The 11,500-nt window shown below is 37.6% G+C and overlaps 1 protein-coding gene and 1 pseudogene across 1 annotated transcript; one reads left to right on the top strand and one right to left on the bottom strand.

Annotated features, from left to right (window-relative positions):
- The first annotated feature begins 5,254 nt into the window (after window positions 1-5,254).
- Window positions 5,255-7,276, top strand: LOC145584792 (uncharacterized; annotated as a pseudogene).
- LOC145584791 (uncharacterized) lies at window positions 7,276-11,264 on the bottom strand. The gene is made up of 9 exons (XM_081641582.1): window positions 10,772-11,264; window positions 10,010-10,090; window positions 9,269-9,928; window positions 9,013-9,148; window positions 8,747-8,909; window positions 8,487-8,615; window positions 8,041-8,235; window positions 7,808-7,930; window positions 7,276-7,725 (listed from the first exon to the last, which is right to left on the bottom strand). Exons 1-9 carry the CDS (start codon window positions 10,956-10,958, stop codon window positions 7,633-7,635), a joined length of 1,767 nt encoding a protein of 588 aa, XP_081497708.1. The 5' UTR covers window positions 10,959-11,264; the 3' UTR covers window positions 7,276-7,632.
- Between the last annotated feature and the right edge of the window lie 236 nt (window positions 11,265-11,500).

Raw genomic sequence — 11,500 nt, 5'->3', positions numbered from 1 at the left:
AAAAAGAATACAATAGTGTATAATGTAAATAAGTAATCATGTAATTATTATTGGTCGTCTTCGTCTTCGCCTTCGTCTTTATCTTCGTCTTCGTCTCCTAGAGGTTCAAGTTCATCCGCCAATTGAGTGGATTGAGAACTAAAAGAAGTCGACGTTCCTTCATCGTCGTCGTTTTGTGCATAAGTGCGATCTTGAGAACGAGTTTCGGCATCCAACCAATCCTTGAAGCAAACACACATTTCAAGTGTTTCGGGTTTTAGTCTTGTTCTTCTATCGTCTAGAACTCTTCCCGACGCACTAAAAGCTCTTTCGGAAGCAACGGAGGAGACTTGGATAGCAAAAATATCACGAGCCATTGACGACAAAATTGGATGTTTCACGGCTTGTGATTTCCACCAATCGAGGATGTCGAGGCCAAACTTCTCTTCATCGTCCATGCCTTTCATGAAGTCGTAACTTAAGTACATTTGCAACTCCGAAACATCGCTTTGAGTTCTCCTAGATGATGATGATTCTGTACCTGAATACTTAGACATCAAGTTAGCAGCTTGTGCAAATAAACCTTTGGTCCGTTTACTTACATTTTTGGATGTTTGAGAAGGGGCAAATCGAGACACGGTTCCATATTTACTTTCATAAACATTATATAAATTAAAAAACTCATCTGTCACCTTATTCTTAAAAGTTTCAACATCATCTTCAAAATTCATGTTACTATAATAAATATCAATTAATAAAAAGGTGCCATCATATTTTTGTCTAGGATCTAAAATGGAAGCAAAAATATAAATCATAGGAATATCGGTGTAATATTTACGCCATTTATCCTCCATGGATGGAAGATATCCACGATAAACATGTTGTGATCGGTGTTCCGCAAAAAGTTGTGCAAGTAAACATGCATTGCTAAGAAAAGAATGAGCACAAGGATTATATACAGAAGAAAAACAATGTGTCATACCATATAGTAATTGTAAAAACTGCATATATTTTTCACAATTAGCCCAATCATCTTCAAGTAAAGCATTTTGTGGATATTTCATATTATAAAAAAGTGTTAAATGAACCTTGTACTCGATTGCCCGACTCAACATTTCATAGGTGGAGTTCCACCTAGTTGGACAATCCGGTGCTATTTTTATGGTTTTAATCCGTTGTTGCCTGCAAAAACCTTTCCATTCTTGATATCTCATGTTAGAGCTATTAATAGTGCAAATAGCACTCCGTATTTTGTGATAAAATGGACCAATTGCTTGTGTTCCATCCTTCACACACAAGTTAAGAACATGACAAATGCATCTAACATGAAGTGCATCTCCATCTAATATAACATCGTTCAATTGGGATTTGACCAAATTCGCACTATATGTCATAGAAGTTGCATTATCGAAAGTCATAGACATGATTTTATCCCTAAGACTATATGCATCAATGGCTTCCATTAAATGATGTGAAATGTTAAGACCGGTATGAGGGTATTCAAGCATTTTGAAATGAATGATGCGTTTTTGTAACATCCACTCATTATCTAACCAATGACAAGTAACACATAAATAGTGAAGTCCGTACCCACTATCCCATGCATCGGCGGTTAAAGAAACTCTACTAGGAAGATTAGCTAATTCATTTACTAATCTCAATTTGTACTCTAGATAAGTCTTCATGGCAGCAGATCGAACGGTTTTTCGGGAGATTTTTTTGTGTTTTGGTTGTAGTGCTCGGTTAATATAGTTGTTGAAGGCATCATTTTCGGCGAAAAGAAAAGGTTGTTCTGCATGTACAATCATTCTCCCAAGTTCATCCCTATCTCTCTCGTAATTGTAAATGAAACCTTGTGGATGGAATTGAGAAATTTTAGGTTGGGTTGGATCACTAGATGGTCCACCACATTTTTTTGTATGTCTACTAAGGTGTCCCGTCCCTCCCTTGGTATCGGCCGAGAAAATTTTACCACAAGTCCGACACTTGCATTTTTTTCCATCTTTACTTAATTGATAATGTGCCCAAACTTCACTCTTTCTTTTGGTTTGAGCAAAATCCTCTTCGGTACACCACTCTAATATGTTAGGATTTTGGGTGTTGGGCATGTGAGTGGATGGTTCACTCGACCCGGAAGCTTGTGTTTGGCTACCTTGGGAAGGAGGAGGAGGAGGAGGAGGAAAAGGAAATTCATATTGTTGATATTGGGTTTGTTGAAATTGGGTCCAAGGAGCCATATCATCCATTTGTTCTTGCCCTCCCTTGTTTTGGGGATGAAAGAAAGGGGTGGAAGTGTTTGGAAAGGGCATGTTAGAAGAGGGAAAGGGCATGTTAGGGGGGGGCATAGACATTGAAGTGTTTGGGTTTGGTGGTTCCCTACGTGTTGACTTGGCTTTTCTAGAGGAGGAGGAAACGTTCGGGTTTGATGCCATGATTAATTAATGATAATAACACAACTAACAATAACAAAGTAACAATTAACAACAATGAGATCAATGAGAATTAATAAGTAAGTAGTTTTTATATAAAATAAATTTTCAAAAATAATTATAATAATAGTAGATTATCTAAATCAATGAGATCCCAGATAGGAGAGGTTAGGAGCGACGTTGTCCAGAGCCCAAATCCCGCCTTAGACAGATTTCAACAATCCAAATAACCCACAATTAAAATAGAAAGTAGTTTTTATATAATTAAGTAGTTCCAAGTATACAATAATAATAATAATAATAATAATAATAATAATAATAATAATAATAAATTAATAATAATAATAATAATAATAATAATAATAATAACAATAATAATAACAATAACAATAACAATAACAAATTAAAAAAAGTTGAGTTAGATCTTACAATGACGCTTCAATGCTTTCCCAAATTTATAATTTCTCGAATTTATAATTTCCCGAAATTTTAATTTCCCGAATGTAAATATAACAATTTTTTTTTTTTTTTTTTTGGTAGTAGACTAATAATATTAAAAATGTAAAATTTATAAGAGAGTAGGAATTTTTTTTTTCTTTTTCACAAAAGAGAGGAAGATTGTATGATTTGTAGGAATTTGAGAATTGAGAATTTGGGAGTAAGAAAATTAGAGAATAAGAGAGAAGAGATGAGTTGATGAATTGTGAAAATTTTGGAGGAAAATATGAGGTATTTATAGGGGATTTGGGTGGGAAATTGGAGGAAAATATGGCCGTTTATAGCTGTTGGAAAACGGCCATAAACGGCCATATTTCCAACGGCTAGTAAAAGGCACGGGCCGTGCCGTGCCGGGCCGTGCCTGGCTTCGTGCCGGGCCGTGCCTGGCCGTGCCACGTGCCGTGCCGGCGGGTCGTGCCACCGTGCCGGCCGTCGTGCCGGGCACCGTGCCGCCCGCCGTGCCACGGGCCGTGCCCGTGCCAGAGCTGAAACTTTTGTTCACGGCACGGCCCACGGCCCACAGGCGTGCCACCGTGCCGTGCCGTGCCGGTGGCCGTGCCCGTGCCGGGCCGTGCCGGAGTCGTGCCGGGCCCGTGCCGCCCGCGTGCCGGCACGGCCCGTGCCCACCTTTACTTGTTAATGTGGAACTTACTAACATCTTTAATTATACACAAGTGAAAATTACTAAAATTTGTTATTATAATTATAATATTTTTAAGACGAATCTAGTAGAGCTGTCAAAAGCTGACCCAACCCGAAATACCGATCCTAACCCGACCTATTAACCGACCCGTCTGAACCCAAAAAAAATGGTGACCCGAACCCGACCTGAAATCAACCCTAGACCCGAGTTGACCCGAGTATTTGAGACCCGAACCCGAACATTAACCGACCTAGAGACGACCCGACCCGAATGTAACCCGTAAATTATTGACCTGAACCGAAATTGACCCAAACCCGTCAAAACCCGAATTCAACCCGACCTGTTCCTAACCCGACCTGAATTCAACCCGACCTATTCCTAACCCGACCCGAATTTAACCCGACCTGCTACAAACCCGACTCAAATTTCAACCCGACCTGTTACAAACCCGACCCGAATCAACCCGACTTGTTATTGGTCCGACCCAAATTCAACTCGACTTGTTATTGAATCAATATGTATAGGTCGTTATCACATACTGGTATTGGAACGGAAATTGAATCCTAACTCTATTCCTTCAATATTTCACTTTGAATTTTAGGAGGTTAGTTTCACAACATGTTTTTAGGGACGAAATATGTTTTCCGCAAATTATTGACTTGAACCGAACCCGACTCGAACCCGAGAATGACCCGACTTGGAAATGACCCGACTTGATTACAACCCGCAAATTATTGATTTGAACTGAACCCGACTTGATTATAACCCGTAAATAATTGACTTGAACCGAACCCGATTTGAACCCGAGAACGACCCTAACTCGTTTAAACCCATAAAGACCCGAATTTAACCCGACCTATTTTTCACCCGACCCGAATATAACCCGACCTTTTACTAAACCGACCTAAACCCGACCCAAATCCGATAAGATGTATGACCCGATGTGACCCGACTCAAGCATGACCCAACCCGAACCCGACCCGCATATATTATGACATTAACCCGTATTGACCCGACCTGAGATGACCCGACTCACACTAACCCGACTCAAACCCGACCTGTTTACCCGAATTGACAGCTCTAGAATCTAGTAACATCCTACTACATATATGATTATTTTCTTGATTTTATTGTTGATTTTTTTTTTTTTCCTTTTTTTTTTCTTGAATTTGTACGTGAATGGTGCAAATAAAAATGGAAGAAGCAATTAAATAACCAGTTATTCCCTATGAAGTACGAAGAATTAATTAGTGAACGTCGTCCTTTCGAATGCTTTTTGTAGTAGATAGTGGTTACCATGAAGAGCACTTATTATATGTGCATAGTTCTCTTATCAAATCAGTGTTGCAAGTTTGCATATGACATTTGGATACCACTGTTAGTACTGATATGAGATAATCTGCAGATCTTATTTATCTGATAACTGTATCTATCGCGCCAGTCTCCAGTACAATACTTTTACATTGCTGATTTGGATGGCAGAAAGTAAAAAAATGAACAAATTTAATGAATTACTGGAAGGAAACATTTATTCCATGTCAGCAGGTTGTACTAAAGCTTCAAGTTTGTGACAGTTTTTGCTCGTGATACTAGTATAAAGGTTTGTACAATTTACAGTTATATATGTTGCCATATGCATGCAGATTTAATTAGAGCTGATTTCAATTCAAAAAAATGGGCCTTAATTACAAGGAAAAAAAATGTCATGCAAATTTCGTTAATTGGGATCCCCATTTGCATGCAATGCTTGCCTTGAGAGTTGTTAATTGTTTCTTCTTTGATTCTATAAGAGTTAAAAACGGTGTGAACATTGCATCACATCATTACATCAACTTCATCATTCCTTTTCTCTTTCTCTCATTTTCCTTGCTGCTGCTGCTGCTTGTGCTTGTGCGCTCTGATCTGAAGATGGGGAGGCCTCCTTGCTGCGATAAAGCAAATGTCAAGAAAGGCCTCTGGACTCCAGAAGAAGATGCTAAGATACTTGCATATGTATCTAACCATGGAGTCGGTAATTGGACTCAGGTTCCTAAGAAAGCAGGTAAATCTTCGGTGACTTTGCCTTTCCTGCACCCCCTCACTCACTCACTCAGGAAATGCTTCTTATCAGCCTTTGCTTAATTAACATTTGCTCATACTGTGATATCTGTACAGACACCTGAATGCCATCGGCCTGTAACTTAGGTTTAAATAATATCAAAAAGTATATTTTTATTATAACCACGGTATCATAGAGCTTTGCTTATTTCCTAATTGTGAGAATGTGCTTTGTACATCAGGGTATCTTGGGGGACAAATGGGGGTTTTTCAGGGATATAGAGGAATAATATGGAGGACATTTTAATGTTTACTGGAGCTTTTTGCCACAGATCATGTTATCAAAAGTGATTTAATTAACATTAAGTTTCTGTGATTCCAACAGTTCCCCTTAGGAGCTGTGAGAGGGTACATGACAGTGACGAGTAAAAATCTTATTATCGAGTAACAACTCCCTGTGTTATGCAGAAAATGTCTAATGTCGTTATATGTCATTATCAGCTCTGTGCTTTGTTTTGCTTAGGTTTTTGCTGTTCTCTTTTACTAATTATTTAGGGTTTGTGCATATTAATGAATTAGTTGTTTTTATAGGACTTAATAGATGCGGTAAGAGTTGCAGGCTTAGGTGGACTAACTACCTAAGGCCTGACCTTAAGCATGAAGAATTCACAGAACAAGAAGAGCAGCTCATCATTCAGTACCATGCAGCTATAGGCAGCAGGTGCTTCTTATGGATCTTTTCTTTGATTTCAGCATACATTAAATGCACAGCATTCTATCTTTTACTGATTCTTGTCGGTAAATGTCAGAAAATTCATCCTTAATTTCCAGTCTGTTGGTCTGTTATTAAATTGGTGCAGGTGGTCCTTGATTGCGAAACATCTGCCAGGAAGAACAGATAACGATGTGAAGAACTACTGGAACACCAAGCTGAAAAAGAAGCTTGCTAAAATGGGAATTGACCCTGTTACTCATAAACCCATCTCAAAAATACTATCTGATTATGAAAGCATCAGCTGCCTATCAAACAACCACCAAATCAGATCTCTTGACCAAAACATAACCAATTCTTTCTCCTCTCAATGTAAGATATCACCATCTGATAATCCAGGAACTCAGTTCCAAGATGTTACCTTTTTTAACCAGTATATTTTAGAAGAAGTATCACCTTCATCCTCATCGTCCTCTACATCATCAATCTCAAATGGAAAATCGAGCTCACACCTGCTGGTGCCAACTGCAGCTTACAGTTGGGGACAGAAAAACTCTGTTGACCCTCTTCTAGTTACTGACATTACAGAGGAAGAGCACAGCTACCAGGGCTTTCTAGCAGCAGATTCACCTTCCCAAATCCAGGAGAAATCATCGCAATTCCAGCTCATCGGTGCTAACCATTCAAACAGCAAGGTTACAAATGACAAGTTTGGGATGCCAGAGAGTAAAAGTGCAGCTAAGAATACTGTAATAAGCAGCTACTATGACTATGAGCCTTCGTCAGTGAACTCCTTTGTTAAGACTCTATTGGATCGTGACAACGAGATACAGTTAGATTTTCCTGCTTTTGATGACATCTTAGACTACTAATTTTGAACAAATTGGCCCTTTTCTTTTCTTTCTTTTTTTTTTGGAATTAGGCTACTGATTCGAAATCGTTGGAATTTCCCAGCTTTGATGCTGTTTTTTCTTTCTAACTGGAATAAACATGGAATAAGCTAATGGCTTGTTCTGTTATGTTATTCATTTGGTTTAAAAACAGCAGGATATTTTCATTGAGAATTGTGCTTTCTGCAATCTTTGAGAGGTGATAGAATATACGCCGGAGTTTACATACATTTTTTTTGATAATTACATTGGAATACAAGGTTAAATGAAGAGGAACAAAAATGAGAAACATAGGTATTTCACACCTCCTTCCTTCTAGGGGCGGAATCAGGAAATGAGAGGAGAAACACTGAAACAGGTGCATATAGGTCTTTTCTTTTTCTTGTTCTTTTGGGATGATAAGAGCATGACTCAGAGCTTCTCCCCTCTTTTGAAGGTCTCAACTCAAACTGCCAAGTGACGGTAGCTGGTGTAATCGATTTCATTCAACCTTACACAACATAACAGATGCTCCGGCAAATCCTCAGGTTTGTGTCCCTGATTATTATATCATAAATATGTCAAAATAATTTCATCAGAAAATACTAATCCGTACTTGACTATCTAAAGAAACAAGTACCTGAATGGTGAGGCCGAAATCCAAGACAGAATGACTTAATCTGTTTTGAATTGAATCAAGACCTTTCCTACAAATATAGCTAAATCTGTGCACGTCCAAATCTATCTCAAAGTAGTTTTCTCCCTGTATAAGTGGTAGTAATTAGAAAACCATAATTTCCATAGCATATGATATAACGTTCAGATTATAGGTATGAATAGTAACATGAAAGCTAAAATATGAAAATTTCTTACTGAATAAAACTCATGCTGAGGGCGTGACAGGACAGGTTTCTCATTGTATGCGTTAAGTAGCCTCTTCTCTGCTGCATTCAGACTGAGCTCCTCTACATTCGCTAGACGTCCCAAGATCTTAAGTCTTTCTCTAAAGGGTGCTGTTGTCTCTGCTGAAAAACCCTTGACTTTCTCCGTCTCATCCAGTATCAATCTCTGATTAAGAAAGTGAAACGTACATATTAATATGAATCAACTGCCTTGAAGTATTTTGATACAAGAATTAACAAATTATTGCAGTTGAGGATTAACAAAGAAAATTAAATTAATTGAAACTTTTGGCATGTACTGTATATATTGACAATCAATCAGCATGAACAGGATCATCTTGAAGATGTACAATTATCGAGTTCATACTGGTAAAGTTAGGCCTCAAATAAGAAAAGTTTACAGTGATTGCTTCTTACCCTGACATTGTCTTGAAACTGACGAGGTAAATCCTTGGAGAAGCTTTCAGAAAGCCTAAAATAGAGAACAATGTTCATTCCTTCTCCATCATGCTCACGGTTGAAAACTGAAGCCGGATACAGTGGCATCTGAACATAAAGAAAGAAAAAAAAAAAAAACCCGAAGAAACAACTTAAGTTAACCCCATAAAAACTACTTTGTGCTTAACTGTCAAAATGTCAGATAGCTCTTAGGTGGAAGTTTATCAAAAGGTGAGCACCTGTATGTTCACAACAAGGATAGGAGGAATTTTTCCTGAAGAACTTATGGGTGGGAGCTCCACAAAACGAGCAATGTGATTAATTTTGCGATGAGATCGAAAGACATCAACACCAAATGGATAAAAAGCAGCATGGTTTGGAGCCAAATCCTTATTTTTATCCCTGCCACAAGAGAATTTTGGATGATTCAAGGCATAGCACATACTCATAAACAACGATTACATTTCATGTAGAAAATACTTTAAGTTGAGGATTGTTTCATCACCTGAGAAAATTATGACCTCGTACTTTGAAAGTGTTAGGATCAATAGGTGACCAGCAATCTGACATCTTCTTCCCTGGTGGACAGTAAGGTATCTGAGATCCTGCTATTGGTCTTTTCACGGGGGCCCTTGGCGAAACTGAACAACCCAAATTTGAGATGTTAACAAAATTAAAGATAAACATTTCATGCTTTGAAATGAAACTCATCTTAATGACACAGAATAACACGAATCAAAGATAGAACGAAAAATCTTCACCTAAAGTAGGAGTAGCATATTCATCCCTCCATCGAAAAGAGAGTGCCTTCAGAGGCTTTAACCCTGCTTTCTTCCTGGTACCAGGAGGGCTAGGACTGACTGATCTCCTTCTATCGGCTCCTGATACATTTGACATTTTTAGGCACGGCAAACAAGAGTTCGTGACTGCCGGATAGTTTCCTACTCCTGATGAATCATCAGCTTTTACAGCCTCATGTTCATCCCTATGCCTGCACACTTTGACCACTAGCAGAGATGTCTTAACATCAAAGAGGTTATTCTGTGGCTTCAATTGGGGTTTATCCAAGTCATTCAACTGCAAATCCAGTGAATTTTCACTACTTCCTGTGCTTTGATCAGAAAAATCTAGGTTGCAATCGAAGGAGAACTCAGTTGGTGCACAGTCATCTTGCAGCTGCTGATCACCCGAAAAAACATGAGAATGATCAGCTTCTTGATCTTGGTAATCTTTCTGTAACAAATGGTCCTTATAGAAGCTAAAAGAAGTTCCCTCTTTCAATGATTCTTCCTCGCCTTGTTCTTTACGTTGTCTAAAGGAGGACACAGCCGAAAAACAACCATAACCAGGACTATGGCATTTTGGAGATGAAAAAGTTGATGGACAGGTGCTATGATCAAAACTTCTTATAGATAGGGAATCTGCATACAAATATATGACATGTTACCATAAAATTAATATATCATTTACAATTTAGACATGTAATGTGATTTGTTTAATACCTTCCTGAATGCTGTAAAAATCGTCATCCCAATCAGCCTCAAACACAGGGTGGGAATCAAACCATGACTCGTCCAAGCTAACTGTTGACACCGAAAATATCAGGAACAGGTAAAAGAAGCATATATTTGCTGAAGAATCTCATCATGCAAATTCTAAAAAGCCACATTTACATGTAAAGCAAATATCTTATTCTTAGTCCCCTGTAATGAAAATGAACAACATATTCACAATTTGTTTTTCTTGGGACCGGGAGATTCGTATCATTTTAGAAGATTTTCTGTACAAATCACCCCCCCCCCGGTACTTTTAGTCACAAAAAACACCAAAACACCCATATATATATGCATGTCAAGAATATCCTCTAAGATTATAGCACCTAAATATTATACACATATGTAATCAACTTTCATATACTTTTAGAATCATATACACAATGATGTTAGAGAAAAATCATGATTATAGCAACTTAGAGTAAATATTAATGGACCTTATACTGATACATAGATGTACTTTTGGAATCATATATGCAAGATATCACATCATCTCCATGTATTTAACATTATTCATCCTTAATCCTAGTATAATCAAACTAACTCCCTTTACCCAAAACTCGAGATCAAATACTGGCCACATTACTGCATTACATGACTCCTTATACACCAAAAAAAAAAAAAAAAAAAAAAAAAAAACAAAAAAAAAAAAAAATTCACCCCCTCCCCATTACCAAAAAAAGTTTTTAGTACGAAATTTGATCATGGTACCTCGAAAAGTTGGATTAATGTAAGAGGGAAGATCATTGAAACCCGTCGTTTCATCAATAGGAACAAGCTTATTACTGGTACAAGACAAGCTTTTCTTAAGCCTTGACCTCCTTGTTTTTCTATATCTTTTTGAGAACTTCAATTTTCCTCCTACACAACTTTCTGGCTTTGATGCACAAGCCCCCATTTTTGTTCCTCCCTTCAACTTTTTCTCTCTAAAAAATTAATGCAACTTCAAAACTCAAAAACCCAAGTTGAAGAGACCTCTTCTATGGCCTCTTTCTTTCTAAGCAAAGCAAAATATGAAATAAACAAAGATTAAAAATAACAAACTAAATTAAAATAAATAACCCAAAAATTCCATAATCTTGTTACTTAAGAGTTTAAAAAATTTGGTGACAGTTTAGATTCTGTAAAACGGAGAAAAATTCAATCTAAAGATTGAAAAATTCCATCTAAAGATTGAAAAATTCCATCTTAATGAATTTATGAAATGTTATTTAACAAATGAGGTGAGACATGAAGTCAATGACATATGATGAAACAAATATTATAAAAAAAATAATGAGTAAAACCGGGTCCGACTATAGTAGCGTTGCCCCCACGATGTTTAATTGACACACACGAGCGTCCTTATAATGTGCCTTATGCACGTATACTAATAATATGGATGAAACTTTTTTGGCTTACTTGTTAGGCCTATAGGTAGGGTTTCATCGTTCGAGTCAG

This window comes from Chenopodium album, chromosome 16, assembly GCF_948465745.1.
Source record: "Chenopodium album chromosome 16, dcCheAlbu1.1, whole genome shotgun sequence".
Taxonomy (NCBI): Eukaryota; Viridiplantae; Streptophyta; class Magnoliopsida; order Caryophyllales; family Amaranthaceae; genus Chenopodium; species Chenopodium album.
The sequence above is the reverse complement of the archived record's forward strand: the minus strand, read 5'-3'. Positions and strand labels throughout refer to the sequence as shown.